At 49.9% G+C, this 18932-nt stretch overlaps 2 protein-coding genes across 10 annotated transcripts; one reads left to right on the plus strand and one right to left on the minus strand.

The window, feature by feature from the left end:
* Nucleotides 1-997: 997 nt before the first annotated feature.
* Nucleotides 998-6216, minus strand: Npl4 (nuclear protein localization 4). Of its 2 annotated transcripts, none has more exons than XM_068775599.1 (11): nucleotides 6133-6216; nucleotides 5542-5808; nucleotides 5099-5259; nucleotides 4727-4899; nucleotides 3908-4123; nucleotides 3532-3724; nucleotides 3304-3437; nucleotides 2399-2559; nucleotides 1793-2193; nucleotides 1274-1363; nucleotides 998-1197 (listed from the first exon to the last, which is right to left on the minus strand). In XM_068775599.1, the coding sequence occupies exons 1-11, from the start codon at nucleotides 6151-6153 to the stop codon at nucleotides 1182-1184; spliced, it is 1833 nt and encodes a 610-aa protein (XP_068631700.1). In that variant the 5' UTR covers nucleotides 6154-6216; the 3' UTR covers nucleotides 998-1181. The 2 variants fall into 2 exon arrangements, with proteins under 2 accessions (XP_068631700.1, XP_068631699.1); XM_068775598.1 differs by having other exon boundaries at nucleotides 1274-1378.
* A 363-nt stretch (nucleotides 6217-6579) lies between these two features.
* Nucleotides 6580-18105, plus strand: LOC137932497 (uncharacterized). Of its 8 annotated transcripts, none has more exons than XM_068776131.1 (15): nucleotides 6580-7179; nucleotides 7260-7372; nucleotides 7952-8043; nucleotides 9513-9622; nucleotides 9901-10081; nucleotides 10254-10336; nucleotides 12769-12899; nucleotides 13989-14128; nucleotides 14217-14364; nucleotides 14444-14631; nucleotides 14706-14810; nucleotides 15063-15146; nucleotides 15979-16035; nucleotides 17316-17488; nucleotides 17724-18105. In XM_068776131.1, the coding sequence occupies exons 2-15, from the start codon at nucleotides 7285-7287 to the stop codon at nucleotides 17779-17781; spliced, it is 1638 nt and encodes a 545-aa protein (XP_068632232.1). In that variant the 5' UTR covers nucleotides 6580-7179; nucleotides 7260-7284; the 3' UTR covers nucleotides 17782-18105. The 8 variants fall into 8 exon arrangements, with proteins under 8 accessions (XP_068632232.1, XP_068632234.1, XP_068632235.1 ...); XM_068776133.1 differs by having other exon boundaries at nucleotides 6580-7062; XM_068776134.1 differs by having other exon boundaries at nucleotides 6580-6973.
* The last annotated feature ends 827 nt before the right edge of the window (nucleotides 18106-18932 follow it).

Below are 18932 nucleotides of genomic sequence, written 5' to 3' on the forward strand. Positions count from 1 at the left end.
GCAGGTCGAAACGAGAAGCGCCGGTACGAATAGATTCAACCTCAATGACCGAAGGTTATTTTAATAATACAACTGCGAGGCGATATAAAGATTGTGGGGTGATTTTAAAGATGCTCCGAGAATGAAGTTGAAGAGCCGAGACGAGAATTAATAACGTAAATTCGAACCTGCCCCGGCGCGTGAGACGTCACATCGCCTATGAACACAACGTCACCTAGCTAGTGAACGCGCCGGATACTCCTGTGGCTCGTGCGCGGGCGCATTGGAATGTTTGTTATAAAGACAAAGATCCGCTGAACCGATAGCAAATTCCCACGCCACTTGAGATGTAGCGTGCCTTGCCCCGCCAAGCGTTGAAATATTTTCACTGTATTACAAATTATGTGACATTTCTTCCATTTATATTGAAACATGGAATGCTAACATGCAACGTTACAACCTCGCACTGTAGCGAAACCGCGAGTGCGAGGGCACAGAGAACAGGACACTCGGTCTCAAACCTCTTGAAATAGCGAAGCTCGGGTGCTCGCAGGCAACGCCTCGGCCCGGGCCAGTGCATACTACTATTTGAAAGGATTGAGAGGCTGTCATAGCGTCGTCCAGAGACTCGAAGCCACGTCCCGCTGTCGGGGCGGCGCGAGTATTCCGCAGGAGGTGGCACTTACAAAGCAACGAGCTCGTGTTGAGCGACAGAGGCCAAGTCGCGGATCGATGCCCGTTACAAGAACCGGGCGAACGATGGCAGTTCCAAGTCTGCGCGCGGGTCCTCATTACGCACGCACCACGGCGCGCCGTGGCAGTACAAATATGTGTTCCATATATAAAATGTTTATAAACACATCTAAATGTTTTCTCTCAAAACTGACAAAAATAAATTTTTGTTTGCTATACACATAAGGGAAGTCTGTAGGATGAGAAACTTTACTTTGTTATGCCTCGTTATAATAATTGCGATACGTTTTCACTTACGTTGTCAAGTGATACGTCAAGTGACGTATCACTTGACAACGTAAGTTGAAAATAAACTATAGACGGTAGGTAGTGTCCGGGTGTGATTGTAAAATAAAAAGCAAGTTATAAACAATAATGTAGTATAGATTTTTTAAAGTAACGTCGCACACCTCCCGGACCGGGCTGGAGCCGCAGGGCCGCGCTGCCGCCGCGCTGCCCGCCGCGCGCGCCTACAGCCCGTCGTTCCTGCAACCAACACGCACGCAGCGCTCAGTGCGAGGTCGCGCGGGGCACGCGGGTGCCGCGCGGGGCCGGCGCTTACCTGGGCATGGCGCACATTTCGCAGGCGCGCAGCGAGGCCGCGTTGTGGTAGGTGCAGAGCGCGCAGGTCCACACGCCGCTCGCCGCCGCGCTGCGCAAACACGGACTTGTAACACAACCGCACCGAACAAATTCAAGCGGCACCAATTTATACCAAAGTTATCAGTCACGTACTATTTCAAAATCAATGAAAACATTCGCTGCGCTGCTAACTGCGCTCGGGAGAGCATGCTGAGGTATACCTCCTATAGGCGGTGCCGACGAAATCGTACATGATGAGTGACAAAGTCATTTGGACGCTTTCAGGAGATTGTCCGCAAGCTTTTGAATCGGATTGTATTCGATTGTTGTCGGGCGCTATTAGCCTTTTACAGCGTCATCAGACTGCACTGAGGGCACGCGCCGGGCTCCCGAACCACGCTTGGGGCGGCGAGTAGTAGTAGTAGTAGTACTACTACCTGATGACATTTCAAGTAAGAGATTGAAGGAGTCGACAGTTGTTGCCGGGGCGGCCGGTCACCTGGGCATGGGCGCGTCGGCGTCGGCGGCGGCGCGTGCCAGCTGCAGCAGAGTGGCGGGCTGCGGCGCGGCGCGCCAGCGGTCGGCGGCAGCGGCGTCGTGCGTGCGCACCGCCTCCAACAGCGGCGCCACGCACTCCAGTGGCAGCGGCAGGGCCTCGTTGCTGCACAGGTACAGCAGCACGTGCAGCTCTGATACCGCCTCCAAGAACGATGTCGCCGACTGAAGGTGGTAGTGCAGTGCACGCAGCGAGCGCGGAGGCCCTGCGGCAGCAGAGGCCGCGGGGGCGGGGGGCGCCGGCATCGCCTGCCGCGCCACGCCTACCGGCACGTCCACCAACAGGTAGGCCACGGGCACGCGGCGCGCCGACACGCCCACCTCGTTGCCATACGCGTCGCGCTCCTGTACACACACGATCCCGCGGTAACAAAAACGAACAGGCGCTCAGGAAGCCGAGGTCCATTTGCAGCCGTTTGCGTGAGGGCACCACGTGATACTTAACTAAAAGCCACGGAGGCATCTACAAGAGCGGATGACATGAAAGTTACTTTTCATAAGGCCAGACAGACGTTGCCGAACCCGTAGCGCAGGTCCCCACTCTACTGACCTTGTAATAGACGTCGGGCACGTAGTGCTGGGGGCTGCAGTCGCGGATGTAACCCAGCTCAGGAGCGTCGCGCGTCGGCAGCAGGATGCCGTCCCGGACCAGCGCCTGGCATTGCCCCGAAACCTGGTAGCCTTCCAGATGCACTTGCTTCTGGCTGTCTCCTGTATCGACCACAATGGATTTCTTCAATATATTAAATGAAATAAAAAAATGCCTTTTATTAGCAGCGTTTTATCCTTCGTTTCTATAATCAAAACTTCTATGTTCTAATTTCTACATAGCCTTGTAGTGCAATTATGCATTCCACCTTATATAATAACATTTTTACATTCTAACATTGCACCTTAGTTTTTACTTGGACTCTTTAGTTCTAATTCATTCATTATTGTTATTTGCCCTGTCGTGTTCGTTTCCCTTTGTAACAAGTCTAATGTTATGAATGTGAACAAACACAGTGTAATCTCTCCTGTTCTTCTTCCTTCAGTTTACGTTACGTCTTTTACTATCCTGCTATTAAATTGTATTTTTTCTTCATATCAGTTATGTTTTTAATTTCCAAAGGTATAAAAACAAACATATAAACATCCGCGATATAAAATAGTGTATATAATATTGTGAGTATATAATTTGTATAATTTCTGTCCATGTTTTGTTGAAGGACTATATCAAGAATCTGTTCATTGTTTCCATGTTGTTCAATTAATCTTGCTCATTCACTGTTGTCACCATTTGCTGTTTTGATCCTGTATTAAAAAAAATCAAACACTTCCTCTCTCTAACTCTCTACTGTTAATTCTATCCAACTATAGAAATATTGCATGAAAAATTCAGTTGCCGATAACATAAATCCTACTACTCCTGCACGTCAAACTTAAAGAAAGGAAAAATAATAAATATCGCCTTACCTGTGACGCAGACCGTCACGAACTTGGAGCCGAAGTAGCCGGAGGAGGCGTGCCGGCACGCGTTGGGATGCTGGTTCTGGTAATGGCCCGCCGTGATGCACTCTTGTGCCGACAGGAAGTGCGTGTCCACCCCGCTGCCACAAGCAAACGTAACGCTCACGGCGCCGCTCGAGCGGGTGCACGGGCGGGAGCGCGAGCGGGTGCCGAGCGACGCCGCGGGCTACTTACCGCACTTGGCGCACGGTGCCGGCGGCCAGGTCGTCCGGCAGCAGGTCGGTGAACATCCAGCCGACGCGGCGCAGCCCCAGTCGCCGCGCCAGCTCGGCAAGCAGCTCGGCATGCGGGTCCTCGGCGAGCGTGATGAAGTCGCGGCCGCTCTCTTGCGGGGGCTCGTACACGGCGGTGACGCGCGCACGGATACCTGAAGCACATGGCACCGAGTCACGATACCTCACGTCACCGTCTGGGGTGTACCTAGATGTGCTGGCGCAGCCTACTGTGCGCATGCCACCTACAATGATCCACCTCTAGGTTAATTTTATTATTAAAATAAGCAGAGAAGTCAGGGACTCCGGTGAAGCAAGCGCGTGACGCGCGCACAAACCGAGCGGCACGTCGGGGTGTCGCTCGTAGTGGCCGTAAAGGAAGCCGAGGCGCTGATGGCCAGTGGCGCGCCAATACGCCAGCAGGCGCTCGACCAGCGCGGGCCGCTGGAAGAGGACGTTGTCGAGGTGGCGATAGGGCTGCCGGTTGAGCGTCACGGCGCCCGGCTGGCACGCCGAGCAGATGCCGCGCGGCCACGGCGGGTGTTCCTTGCAGCCTGCACCAACAACATTGTACTCTTTATTTCTGTATCAATCAAATAGGGTAGATACACAAAAAATAAAAAGAGTTCCATCAATTAGTTTTGCGGTGGACTTAAATACTAATACAACCAAACAGTGTAACAACATTTCTTCCATTCAAATTTAATTATATGAAGCAGTAACTATGTATTTCTTTCATTAATAGAAATAAACTTGAATTTACCATGCATGTGAAATGTTTGACAGTTTTGAATTTAGCACTTTAACACAATCCCTTTATTATATAACACATATGCAATGCTTATATGCGCAGTGGTTCAGTTGTAAATAACAAAGAAATGCATTCTGATCAATCTGATGCACCAGTAAAGTGTTGTTTCATTGAGATGCAAATGTGGCGAACATTCCACCTAAAGCCGCCTAAAGGACCGTTGCAAATCTCTATTTAATTTGTTATGTCATTGTTAAAATTTCTTCAGTACACACCTTTGCACATTATTAAGGCGTAAGCAGGCAGGGCAATGTACTGCAGACAAAGCCCTGTAATAGTTACAAGCCTTGCACAAGAGTAATATGTTGGTATGTGGATAATGTTACAAATATGCATTTCTAGGTACCCGGTTTGATTTTGCACGAGAGTTCATCCAAAGAAACAAATTTTCCTGATGTTATTTTCCGCAAGTAAGCATGGAAGGACATGTGTTTGATATTGTGCTCCTTGAGGTAACCCTCATCCCAAGGCTCCAGAGGAGAACAGTGAACACAGCAACCCTTGGAATTGTGGCGGCATCTGTTAAAATAAATATTTTGTTTTAAAAATAAAATCAGGAGTACAGATTGTAAACTTTCAGTAAAAAGATTTGTTGTTCTTAGTTTGCTACAAATTTGCTCTGAGATTGTTTGGATGTCCATAAAAGTAAAAAGCATATATCAATCAAGAAGTCAATGGTAGTTGATACAATATGGCAATAAATATTTTCTTTATTTACAGTTTGTCATCTCGTTGTCTTTGTATTGTTCCTGGTAACTTGTAAAGCTCCAGATCAACTTCATCTTCTTCAGGAGATCCTGGCTTCAGTTGTGCTGATGCAGTGGTAGCTGACGTCGAGGGACCAGTATCAATTCGATCACCAAGCTGTTTGTTGTTTTCCTGACAATGGGGACATAATTAAGAATCAGAGATGAAACTTATTAATCTTGAAACTATTAAATGAGGATTTTGGTAATAAACAATTATTATAAACAATATAATAACTATATGCAAGCAATTACATATCTTATATAAAACAAGAGATTACAACAGTCCATTACAAAAAATTAACTAGCTTTGAGTTCATTAATGCTCTCCAGAGCAAACACTAGCAGTTCTCAATGTTTTTTGCTTCAATCAAGTTCAATATATGACGGATACAACAATGCATCAAACACCTACCTCAGCGCTAGCAGAAGGTTGTTCAAACAAAACAGCACCATTCACTGGATTCAGGTACAGCATGTCGCCATGTTGCAATCCGTACTCGCGGATTTGGTGTGATTTGCTGGAGACGATTTCCTCCTTGCGCTGGCGATCGCGGTGCAAAGTAAATCCGAAAGTGTTGAGGTGTAAGGCTTCATAGACACGTTCATACAAGCATGAGGTAACATCTGTATCTAAAACCTCTATACGCGACGTGCCTTCCGCCGACTGCACACGCAGTGTCTGCAAGCAAGTGTGTCGTTAACAAAATACAATGTTATTGCACTTATACCTACTGACCATACAAAAGACAACTGAAATTGCTGAGTCATTTTCCTTTAAGACGAAGCTATGCCAAGTTAACGTTAATCCTTTTTACCCATTGAATTCGACTAAAAAAAGTAAAAAAGCTATAGACATTCGAAGACAATTTGAAAATTTTAAAATGTAGACACGAATATTTTAATTTCCTGTTTAAAAGAGATCACAACAAAATATGTGGGGCATATGAACAGCAGAGAATTATTACAATTAGTAGTCATAACAAAAGTTTTTAGTAAAAAGTACCATTTTTTTTGATCCCGACATTATGTTTTAGTAAATTAACTAGATACACCACAGCACAAAATTGACATGACAATGACATGACATAACAACATCCAACAACATTTCGTTCAGAATTAGACCAACGATTACTCAAAATTTACCATTAAACGTGTCCTCAGGACAGAAAGTAAAATTTTAACATTTTACAAACTACATTCTACATCGTTTTCTTTTTCTTCTTTTATTACATATTGTTTGTTTTTTTTTTGAAAAGAGAGTGGAAAGATATTCCAAATTTTATTAATTTATTAATTCTCCAAGCTTTAAAGAAACATGAAAGGATAATTAAAAATACGGTATAAGAACTGTACTAATAACGTTATTAGTTCTTAAATACAATCTTGAACTGAATTGGAAAATGTCCCTTACCATCACTGCCAATTGCTTGTCATTACGGTACGTCAAACCGGCTAGAGATCAAATGTTTTCAAATGACAAAAATGAAAGAATTAGAAGTATAAAGTTATTTTTAACTTTGCTCGACAAACAAGCTCTATTTGCGTGGGAATTTCAAATTTAAGTTTTTCAAAGTATTAATTTTCCGTGTATTTAGGTGAACATTTAATACTCTGGTTTAAGAATGAAAGTTATTTTTTCATGATCTACGGATCTCTGTGTATGTTTTTTTCTGGAATATAACAGATTTATAAATAATTTATTGAGGTGTAGGGATAGTGTTCGGTGGGTCAGAGCAGGCGGGTGACGGCGGCAGTGGGTCAGTCCGTCGCCAGGTGCTCCGGGTGCAGCTTACTGCAGCCCGCGCTACCGCGTCTCGTGCGCGTTCCATTGTGTATTGGATCACGTAATATATATATAGATATATACATATATATATCAAAAAGCTAACATTTATATTAGGCATTTGTGCTCTACTAAAGTGGAATTTTTTCTGTGAGCCAACATTTTTAAGTAAATTTTTTAAAGAAGTCTTGTTAAATTATTAATATAACGACAACACATGTTGTTCTACATATAATAGTGAAAAGTTAAGAAAATTAATAATTTTCGGTAAGATATATCAGATTTATGTATAATAATTTTTTTGTTCACTCTCAAATAATACTTAGTTTTAGATAATTTTTGTGCAGTTTAAAGGTGTGGTGTGTGGAAACTATGGCAACGGAAGAAGGAGTGCCTGTGGATCTGTACATTTATGACCTGAGCAATGTGCTGGTCTCCCTGTTGTCTCCTGATATTCTTGGTAAGATTGTCCTATGCAATACCGGCAAATACTGCAGTTAATGCAGTTAGTACATGTTGTCATTATCTAGATTGATTTCATTGTTTTAAACTTGAATCATGGATATGTTATTGATAATATTAAATAATAACTGGAGATTGTGGCTGGTTTGGTGCTGTTACTGCTGCACATGTCCCAGAGCACACATGTTGTTAATGTTAAACAGTACTTTCACTTGTGTTGATTGTGTGTTCAATATTTTTGCATTTACTTTTCTTGTTGTTATTATATTGAGAATAATGCTTACTTTCTAAATAAGAATGTTCAGTCTATTCTTGTGACACATTCATAGCAAACATTCTTTCTGTCGGTCAATTTGGGTTCATATTTTCATTTGTACAAATTACACCAGTGAATTATTTCCTTACTATGACCAGTGTAGAGTATCGTTATGGCTGTACTTGCAGAAGTCAAAAGTGACACCAGCAATGGATTAGAAGATAATATCTTCATAAATAGGATGGTAACATTAAACTGTGTGTGAGCTGTGGTGTGTTGTGTTGTGGTGTGGGTCGGTTGATAACGCGGGTGCGTGCGCAGGGCGGCCGTCGGCGGGCATGTGGCACTCGGCGGTGGTGGTGTTCGGCCGCGAGTACTTCTACGGCGGAGCCGGCGTGAGCGCTTGCGCGCCGGTAAGCGCCACCCTGCCGCTCCCGCTCCAGCTACACCTGCATGCATGAGGGGTTCTGAGGGCCCCAATGCTACTCATGGCATTTGCCATTTCGAGTGGGTAACAGAGGGTTCGGGGATAAGGTTAGCAATAATTCAGCCGGGGTTAGTTTGTTCATTTTTTTTTGTTTTGTTCCCATCTCGATGATATAACTGTGATAAATTCAGGTCACATCGAAATTGGTGATGTGCAAGTAAAAGTACAAAGCAGACGCCTTTCGTATTTCGGACCAAGGGCGCTGTAGCTAAACGAACTATTGGGGGAGTGAGACATTATCTCGCCCCACATTTCTGCCGAGTCTCCGTAGCTAAAGCCGAGCGCCGCCTGAGGTGCTGCGCGCCACGTGCCTCGCGATGCGACGCATTGCTCGCGGGACTATTTTCGCACCTTGTTTATTTTCGCCAGTTCTATTTCCGCAGCGATACTTGAACCGGTCGCGGGTGCTTACGCGCGGCCGGTATTCCTGTCTGCTGCGATACGGCACTTGTCGGATTAATCATGGCTTGTTAACTTCAAAATTTTCTGTAGAATGAATACACAAGCCGCTCCCACGTATAGCGACCGCCTGGTGAGGACGACGACACGCGACTGACAGCCTCCGACAGACTAATGATCGTGAACGAACCTCAGCATCCGCGTTGCAGCTTGCACGTTGACGTAATCGCACAAGCTTGTGAGATACACGACACGTGTGACACGAGCGCGCGGCGTGTTTGTCCTGCTGTCAGGAAGAGCAAAGTGCTCGCGGCTGAATACCCTGAATCCGCCCGCGGCCGCCCAGCGGCTCGGTGCGTGTGCACGTGTGCGCGAGTTACGCGAGTCGACATAGCCACGTCGCGAATTCTTGTCGTCTCGCTCCGTCCGCCTTCTTTAACGAATGCCATACTGTCCTCCTCAGCTCCGCGCAGCGATATCTGAAAACTAGGAATTTTCTTTTTTTTGCGTAGAGAAAGGCACGCGGTGTGTGGGTTCGCGCGCTAGAAATATTTACGCCGCGTTATCAAGTGACGAGGTGTTGGCGCGCGGTTTATTTGCTTCGGGGACTAAATACGATCACGTCACAGCTGATGTGTCAAATCTCGCTTCATGGCAGCGTCCCTCGCCGCAGGTCCGCCTCCGGTGCGACCTACCGTACCGGATGGTCGTAACCAACGCGGCTTGTAGGATGGCAAACACTTTTACTTGCAGCGGTGTGTCGCATTTGTAAGTCAAAAATAAAAAAAACGGTTTCTTTCTTGCTCTAGATTTTTAATTTCGTTTTTCGTTAGTCGCAGCGCCCTTCATATCGGCTGCCAATTGACGTTCGGAGCTGCTGTTTGTGGCAAAATTAAAAAACGCTGCAAAACTGACCGCTGCGGCGAAAGCGACAGCGCTAGTGTTTAGCAATGAGTTAGATGTACAGACGGAGCTGCAGGGCGTGTCTCGTTGCAGGGCAGCACGCAGCTGGGCGCACCGCGCCAGGTGGAGCGCCTGGGCACCACCTTTGTGCCTCACCAGGTGTTCGTGGATTACCTACAGGGGCTGGCCACTACCACATACACGTGAGTGACCTGCATAAAGTTGATGGTGTTTGTGAAAATACACGCTAAAAATGTTTTTTCTTAATTATAAACGAATAAAGAAAAATTACCAGCAAACTGCGCTGGTAATTGACAACCTTAATACCATCTAGTCTTGCTGGCCCGTGCACTGTCGGCGGTGCGGTGCGATCGAGAAATATTTGTGAGCGCAACAAACCGTGATCGTACTACTTCACGGACCATTTCCATTAAAATGAAAGTGTAGTGCAGCCAAGTGCATGCAGCAGCTGTTGACGCAGGGCGGCGGCGCACCGGGTGCTGGAGCACGACTGCAACCGGTTCAGCGACGAGGTGGCGCAGTTCCTGTGCGGCGCGCGCGTGCCCAAGCACATAGTGGCGCAGCCCGAGCCCGAGGTGTCGCAGCCGCTGCGCCTCGCGCTCGGCGCGCTGCTCGACCAGATGCTACCCGTCACCGAACAGGTATGCATCCTGTCCCCACATAGCCCATAGATTTAACTGACCTCTCGGACTTCGGAGCTTCGACAAAAACTTTCCGTCAAGAGCTGTGAGGTGGCAGCGTGTCCGCAGCGCCGCTTCCGCCGCCAAGTGGCGCGTGTGCACGGTACATAAACGGTGGCCCGTCTGCTCTCAGGTGGCGTATGCGAACGGTGTGCGGCACGCGCGGCGCGACAGCCCCGACTACCTCACGCTTAACAACCAGATCGAGGAGGCCAGGTACGTGCCGTCGCCCTGCCCCCGGCGCCGCGCTCGCTCACTCACCGCATACATTTCAGTTAACCAGTCGCTAATGCTGTATTTTGCGTCTCACTGGGCACAACAAACATTAAACTCAAATCTGCATTCACAAATCTAGATTTATGAATGCAGATTTGAGTTTAATATTTGACATATGTGTTACTTTTTGGTGTCATCGATTGCTTCTTTAAGCAATCTTAATTCTTTTCACGTAGAAAAATATTTCCATAAGCCCCGAATCAGCAACGAGCAACATCTCATGGAGGTCCGTTGGCTACGTCTTCCCGACGCGCTGACGCGACTGACTCTGGTGAGTTCGCTGCTAATTTTCCGTCGCCGGCCGTTAGCGCGCCATCTGTGGGCGCGCTCGCACTCTGCCGACGCGCGGCGCAGGCGCACCGATTGTTATTAAAATATTTCTGTGCCATCTATTAAAAATGTAAATAAGTAAATAATTTATTCCAAATATTTTTTTTAATTACATTCATCATCATGAAATCATTTGTGAAAAGGGGAATATTTTCGGTAATTTTGGTGTGAAAGTAGCTACCGTGGGAAGCTTCGCGCCTTCCCGCAGCGCACACGAACTGCAGCGATATCACGTGCCCACCGCGATGCACTTCACAACAGCCAAGTCCGTTATCTAGGTGTCGTCCTGGATAACGGACTGAACTTTCGAGATGAGGTCGGCTCGAGTATCAGAGGGGTCGCCAACATGGTTGGGTGGTGTAGATGGAGGAATCTAGTTGCTAGAGTAATAGCAAGCCAAGTGAAAGCAACCGACAAGTCGAGGTTCGGCTCTTTCGGGCACTCTCGAGTCGGAATGCTAAGCGGATATAATCGACGAGTGACAGCCGAAGACCATGCGGGGCCCCGGAGCCTAGTCACTCCACGGAACGTCCGACGAAACGATCTAAGAGCTCGGTGGCTTCCCAATGCGGCGAGATTCTGCTATGTAGCGGCTCCTGCAGCAAGCCGAGCCCAACCAGGGAGCCCGCGAGCTTCGCTTCTATAATAGAGGTTTACGCGACATCGGAGCCCTGCCCCTCGCACCCGCAAAATGTTCAAGTGCCGCTTGGGCGGCGGCGCAGGCTGTGTCCAAAAAATTACGATAAAAGAGTCTCGCCCGCAGCGCCCGCCCGCGTGTGACGGCACATCGTAATAGTGCGAGGAAAAACATTCCTTCGCATTTTAAATGAAAATTCAAGGCACATTTTTTTCAGAGTTTATTCGCAAACTTTAGTGTGCAGGTGCCATCTTGTTCGATAACTTTTTGGGATCTTGTAGGTAGCGATATGTGCCGTTGCTGTAGAAATTATGGACGTTGACCTAGCACCGCCCAAAGAATTTTAAAGAGACTGAAATATAGGAAAATTAGAATAGGCAAGCTGGGCTGTGTCTATTTGGTAATGAGGTCCTCCTCCGAGTCGCTGCACTATTAATTTTACTGAGTGGCTGTTGCATCAAGATGATCCCACCCTTCCGTCGATTAATTCCCAACCTAACCTAGTGTTCACCCAACCTCTTGCTAATGTCATCAGTCGTGGGCATTTGCGATCCGATCGATGGCTGCGCGGAGAGGTAAAAGCTCATAATGAACGATAACCTTCTAATTCACCAAACGCACAGCACCACGGTACGCCGAGTTAACACGAGTTCTGCACCAGTTATCTTCAAAAACGTTTCGGTTTCATCACGTCTCAATAAAGAATCACAAATGAGTATAGACTAGTCTATTTCTTTCGGTGAATTCGTGTGTTTTCCAATTCCCGAGCTTTTTTTTTTTGTATGTTCGGATTGTTTAAAAATAGGTTAAACTTGTTTTGTGTTCAATGTTCAATTCTTCGGTTACATCGTAATTATTGACGACGACGTTTAAGACGGTATGTCTTGATCTCTTTTTTTAAACATGGTGCCCTCTTTAACAGCGGTTGGTCGACTGGAGCAAATTTTTGGATTTAGAACGCTTGAAATAACTTTGTGTTGTTTTAGTGCCATTGCATGTGCTTCGTTAACTATATATATATATATATATATATATATATATATATATATATATATATATATATATATATATATATATATATATATATATATATATATATATATATATATATATATATATATATATGTGTGTGTGTATAACTGTTGCGGCGAGAGTTGCAGTTTTTTTTAACATTTGGGGATATCATTTTAAATAGTATCGAATTTCTTCAATACGCTAACTCATTTTGATAGAAAGAAAACAAATGAAAAAAACTTTTTTTTTACTTGAAAATGTAACCTTTTTAATTTCACCAATATCAGTCTCGCTAGCTCTGTGATTCCACTGGCCGCGGTGGTCCTTGCGACACAAGCGCAGAGGTAGTGTCGAGCGACGAACAGAGTGAACGTTGCGTGCGCGTGTGCAGGCTGCAGTCGCAGCAGCTGGAGCAGCGGCGCAGCACGCTTGCGGAAAAGTTGGCGCGCAAAGAGCGGCGCCGCGAGAAGAAGCGCAAGAAGCTGCAGCGCGACAGCGACCTCGCCCCCGCCTCCGACGACGGTGAGTGAGCCCCGCCTGCCCGCCTCCCGTGCCCCCTCGGCTGCCGATGATCTCACAGTTTGACATGCGTCGTTATGACCGAACATTGTCTGGCATTTTCAAATAGTGCTGGTTAATTCCGATACATGAGTAAGCGAGTCGCGATCATAACTGCGGAGCGCGCGCCATGCTCTCTGGCGCAGCGCCAAGTGCCGGTGTGGTGCGGGGCGGTGCGGTGGGCGCGGGGCGGCGCGCGCCCGGCACCCGCGCCGCTGCCACTGCGCCGGCCACGTGCGCCCACGCCACACCGCGCGTTGCCGTAGTGTGCTCGCTCCGCCGGGACTCGTTGCGCATTGCTGTGACGTTAGTGAGATTCGCGTGGATCAGGTAAGGTGCTTGTGGCAGTGCAACTGCAGGCCCCCGGTGCGGCCCGCGTTCGCAAAGGTCAGCCGGCTCCCGCGATTGTTTCGAGAGCTCGTCACGCGATAGATCCCGAAATAGCTCGCCGCGCGCGCCGCCTCCGGCAAAACAAACAGCGTGGCGAGCTGATCGCGAACGCTGCCCGCTAGCGAATAGCATTTAAAAATAAATGCCGTTCTTCCTTGTTGAGTGCGTTGCTGGAGTCTCTTCCGCCACTTCTCTCTGCGCGAACACATTTCGAAGAAGTTATGCCGTTAAGTTATTAGAATGTTAGCCATGCCGTGTCGAGTGACAGCTCAAGCCCAGGTCACCTCCCGGAGGCACTTGCTATAGTTCGCTCAACGGAGCGTTCACCCAAGCGCTCTGACTACTCAACCATCTGCTAATCCGATTTTGAGAGATCCGTCGAGCAGCGCTTTGCGCCGGCTGTGACTCTGAACGGTAATAAGGCTACAGTGTAACACCAGACCGAATAGAAATCTCGTCCTTTTAGTTGGAGCGGCTACTGTCGGAACTGGTGGAGGTTTCGTTAATGTCTTGTACCCGTTATTTTGTTATTGTGAAACCAGTGAACTAAGACCACCGAGTGACCGTTTGCAGATCGTGGTGATATCGATTACAAAACCGTAAATAAAATGTACCCGGTGGCCGGGCCGGCGCCTAAATGTAACGTTGCGGTGCTCGTTGCAGACATGGCGGAAGGTGTGGAGACGCAGGGCATGCCGGAGCCGACGCGTGCTGGGCCGAGCTCGCGAGCTCCCGACGCCGAGGGCGACGAGCCGGCGCGCCGCGTGTCTCGCGACCCCCCCATCCTGTACCGCGACCTGGACGTGAGTAAGCCGCGCGGCGCGCACTGTGCGCACGGTGAGGCGCAGTTGCTCCCCCCATCACGCACGCACACGCCGGTGTTGTTAACAGGGCGCGGCGGAGTTCGAGGGCCTGACGCGGGCGCTGGAGGACGCCACGCTGTCCGAGGACGAACGCCAGAGCCTGGATGAGCTGCAGCAGTACCTCGTGCACGGCGAGGGCAGCTGGGTGTTAGGAGATAATTTCCTCGACTTTATCGGTAAGTCTGCCGTGCGTCGGTCGTCTCGTGGGAGGCACCGTGCCGAGGCCGTGCTGACTCCGCCTGTGTCTTGTGGCAGGGCGGCTGCTATCGGAGGAGGCGGGTGCGGCGGTGCGGCGCGCGGCGCTGCGGTGCCTGGCGGCAGCGGCGCTGCGCGACGACGTGTCGCTGCTTCTGCACCAGGACCGCCGGCAACACGCGCTGCTGGGCTACGCGCACCGCGTCGACCAGCTGCCGACGCCCGAGCAGCACGCGCTCGCGCTCTTTGTAATGCTCCCCGGCTACCCCGCGCCCGCCGCCCGTCGGGGCCCGCACCTACATGGGGCATGTTGTGATTGCAGATGTGCAACCTGTTCGAGCACGCGTCGTCGGCCGAGTGGCTGCTGTACATCAGCGAGTGGGAGGCCAACGGACGCACGCTCTCCAACATCCGCGTCACCACCAAGGTATCGGGGCCACGTCGCCACCGGTGTTGCGATTGATACGCGTCCGCTGAGCAAACGGGAGGCGCGCTCTGCGTCTAACTATACATACATAACATTACTGACTGAACTTTTCTACCTCACCGTCGTTACTTCACGAGTGTTCCACTCGTCGAGCCTTATTGGCTTAGCAGACTCACGATAATTAGTGATACGTCCTGTGAACATAAATTGTGTACATATGTTTGACGTATTTAAAGTTGTGCGCGTGCGCAGGTGTGCGTGCATTGCGCGCTGAGCGAGGAGCCGGAGCTGCGTGACGCGGGCACCGCACTGCTCTACAACGTGGCCACCAAGGAGGTAAAGACCGTGGTCGGTATTGCTCTTCTACTTTCTTATGCTTGCACCTATGCGTGTGAACGTTCCCGCACCGCCCCCACACCCCTCACATAAACTAAACATTTATTTCATTAAAATGTACCGTTTATCATTTTCCCCGCTCGTGCTGCTCGTCTTCAAGCGCCGTTTTCCTCCGTTTCCTCGTCAGCCAGTGGACACGGTTGCTCCTCGCGTTCGTTTCTCTTTTATCACGACGGCGCAACCTGTTTGCTGACGCAGCATGCACTCTCGTCCGCTGCCTGTGCGGCCCCAAAGAGTTCATTGGTCCCGTGCGCGATAACAATAGTTGCACTTGAAATTTTCACGAGCCTCGCGCAGAGCCGCGTGGCCTTGCGCGCCGGCCAATAGTGCGCGACGTGCACAGAGCGCAGGCGGCACTCCGAAGAAATTACCGGCGGCGGCCGCTGTGTTTGCACGAGATTGCGGCTGACAGCGCGGCCTGAACAAAATATGACCGCGGCCGCTGATAACGCGGCCGAGGCGGACTTTAATAATTGATAACATCACACTGTTTTTTAAAGAACTCATACACGCCGCACGAATTGACAGCTTGACGCGCCCTCTCCCATCTCTCCTCACCCCTCCATTTCCAAACGACACACACCTCAGCGAATCTAACAAAAGTTAGCGCTCGTGCGCTCGCCTCCTGTTCCGTTTAAACAAGTACTCGCACTCGGCTCGCGCACGTTTCTTTGCGCGCGTGTGAATACACGCTAGTGTTGGTCGAGCATACTCGCGCACGTGCATGCATGTGCTCGTGCATGTGCTCGTGTGCAGCCGGCGGTTGTTGCAGCGTCTGGCCGCCTACCGGGGAGTGCGCAGCCGTTTGCCGGGCCACGCCAAGTGCAAGGTACGCACGCCTACCGCCCGCCGCCCGCCGCCCGCCACTCCCGCTCAACGCTCTGCGCAAGTTCTGCGCTCGTAATCACGGAAGCAGCGCGTCCAAGTGAAAATAATGAAAATTGTGCCTCGAACGAGCTTCAAATAAAGTGCAATGCATTTGTGTGCTAACGTACCCGCGGCGCGCGGACGCGGCCGCCGAGCGGTGTGCACCGCTGTCGTCATATGCACTTCATCATTTCCTTCACTAATGTTTCTTCAATTGTAACAGTCAATTAACTCTATCAGGTTTTCATAACTGTCATTTAAGCATATTTATTTCATTAAAATATAAATCGCGATCAATTATAAAACGAAAAAATATAAAGCGGAGACTGCTAACTAACACTGGCGCTTCGCACGTAACGAGGGAAAGGTTTCAAAGCAAACATTCGCCCCTGAAGTAATCTCCCCGCAAACAAGTGCGCCGCGCGCTCACGCAATAAGGAAATCCAAAGTCGAGCGCGTAAACACGCTGACGGAAGAGAAGGCAGCGGGTTTTACCGCGGCGAGCGGAGCGCGCGGGGCCCGGCCGCAGCGGTGCGGGGGCGGCGCCGGGCGGTTTGGCAGCGAGCGCGGAAACCCTGACGCACGCCAAGTACCCACGGGGTCGCGATGTTTTAAGCTCTTTAGTGCTCGAACTGCTTTATTTATTAAATGCTCGGAGTGGAAACACATCTGACTCTAACACAATTCAGGGCGCCCGCCATTAGACGCGACTTGTGCGCGCGCTCGCCCGCAGCAGCTCTCGTGCTTGCAAACACTTCCCGCGCGGAGCCTAGAGATGCGGCAGCGGGGCTCTGAGTCCGATGAAGCTGTAAAGGTCGGAAAGGCTAATCGCGTCAAACAACAATTGAATACAGCCTATCAACTAAGCTACAGTTGTGTCTGCGTGGAGATTTGTTTGCAGTCGTAGCGCATGTCTTATTAAACTCCGCGCCGCGCAGTTCTGTGCACATTTGGCAGCGCCGCCTGCCCGGTTACGCGACGATTCCGGAATTAGTTAATGATCATCACAGCTATTTGTGGCGGCCGACGGCCCCGCGCGGGCTCGCCTCTGCGCCGCGGGCCCGTCCTCGTGCTCATCGTCGGAGCGCGCGCCATGAGCGGCTCGTCCGTGTGCGTGCGCCTACGTGCGCAGGCAGGTCATCGCAGCCGCAGTAGATTGCAATAGAAAAATGTTTCTGTCGTACTTTACTATGCGAGGCGTGCGGCGGCGCGCAGCGGTCTGTGTGAGGTGTCGATGCGCAGGTGTTCGACGAGGTGTGCGTGGAGCTAGCGATGGCGGCGCTGCAGCTGCTGGGCGCCGCGCCGGCCGAGGAGCACCTGTGGCGCACGTGCAGCGCGCTGGCGCGCCTGGTGCACCACTCGCCCGACGTGCCGCAGCTCGTGGCCGTCGTGGGTCCCGATCCATCCGCCTACAGGTGCCACCATTTACCCGCCCGCGTCGACGGACGCGTTAGCCATGAGTCACGTATCTTTGATTGTAACATGTCGTGTTGTCAGATTTAATCACCGCATACCCGATTATTGGAACTGTTAGCGACGGCCTGTACTTATTAGAAAATACAGGCCATTTGAAACAGTAAACTTCGCCTTTTTCCATTACAGCTGCGATGGTAAAATGTGTGTGAGTGACGCGTGCGTGTCTGTCGGCAGGGGCACGAGCGCGCGCGTGGACGAGCAGATCGAGCTCATCGCGCAGAAGCTGAAGTGAGCGCGCGGCGCCGTCGGTCCTACCTAATGCACTAACGTAATCCTTAAGCAATAAGTAACATCGTCGCAGTCGACTGACCAGAGCAGCTGCGCGTCACGTGTTCCTTGACGCCGCTGTTGCGGTGCAGCGGGCACCTACCGCGCGCCGCCTGCGTGCCGCCTGCGTGCCGCCTGTGTGCCGCCTGTGTGCCGCCTGCGTACCGCCTGCGTGCCGCCGACTCGAATCCTGAGAGGTGCAGAGGTGCGGCAGTTTAGAGGTCCAGCGGAGCCCGCTCAGGTTCGGCGGTCCGCCACTGCACCTGTGCTTTGCGTGTCAATAAAACTTTTTGCTACTACGCAGCTGTCTTATTTGTTTGCCCTATATAGAACCCGATCTTTACATAAAGATATATTGTACGCTTATATTTTTGTGTTCAACAGCGTTTTAGTGAAGGTGATGATGACATTGAACAATGTCGATACTGACCAAAGTGTATAATAGTATGTGTCGGGACTCAAAAAAGTTGAAACACAATTCCACATTGATGTACTAAACGTTGTTTGGTAAAAACTTAGCAAAGTACAAGCGATCGTGATGTGCGAAGTAATAGCTGGTCTCGCGCCGGCACGAACTCGAAAACGAAATTTAATTTAACTTAATTGCTTCCATGGTATCGAAAGGGTTGTAACGTTGCATGTTACCGTCCCATATATCTTGCTAATTTCTTCTCACTTTACCACTAACAGCTACATACGGTACAGGATTCTTCGATTAATAAACGAGAACGTCTGATCGCGCTACAGATGGGAAGAAACCTGCTCGAAGAGCGGGCGGGTAGGCGCAGCCTCGGGCCGCTCGCACCGCAACTGTTCGAAGTAAACATTAAATAAGTTCGCGCGCTGCAACAAAGCGCAGTGTTGCTGCTTCAAACGCTTTGCTCGCGCTTGGGAACGCGCACTTTGGTTTCTAAGAATTGAGAAGCACGCGAGTGCGTTGCTGAAGCCCTCTGTTGATAATCATCTGGTGTCGGCTCGGGCCTGCCCAAGGCCTTTAGTCAACTACAACGTAACCACCGTAGGCCAATGCCACAGGTGCGCGAGCAGGCCGGGCGCGGCGCGGGTTGGGCGACTTCCAGCGGCCGTCGTATCTGGTGCACTAACTGTAACTAGTTC

This window comes from Battus philenor, unplaced genomic scaffold, assembly GCF_028537555.1.
Source record: "Battus philenor isolate CCGP_79_NKW_IND1 unplaced genomic scaffold, ilBatPhil1.0.hap1 SCAF_9, whole genome shotgun sequence".
NCBI lineage: Eukaryota > Metazoa > Arthropoda > Insecta > Lepidoptera > Papilionidae > Battus > Battus philenor.

Coding starts and splice junctions, on each gene's coding strand:
- Npl4 (XM_068775598.1), bottom strand. CDS start 6,153: ATGTCGGGATCAAAAAAAATG. Junction 3,725..3,907: donor ACACCCCGACGTGCCGCTCG/GTTTGTGCGCGC, acceptor CATGTGCTTCAG/GTATCCGTGCGCGCGTCACC. Junction 2,560..3,303: donor CGTGACGGTCTGCGTCACAG/GTAAGGCGATAT, acceptor TGGTCGATACAG/GAGACAGCCAGAAGCAAGTG.
- LOC137932497 (XM_068776131.1), top strand. CDS start 7,285: ATGGCAACGGAAGAAGGAGTGCCTGTGGATCTGTACATTTATGACCTG. Junction 9,623..9,900: donor CTGGCCACTACCACATACAC/GTGAGTGACCTG, acceptor CTGTTGACGCAG/GGCGGCGGCGCACCGGGTGC. Junction 15,147..15,978: donor ACAACGTGGCCACCAAGGAG/GTAAAGACCGTG, acceptor CGGTTGTTGCAG/CGTCTGGCCGCCTACCGGGG.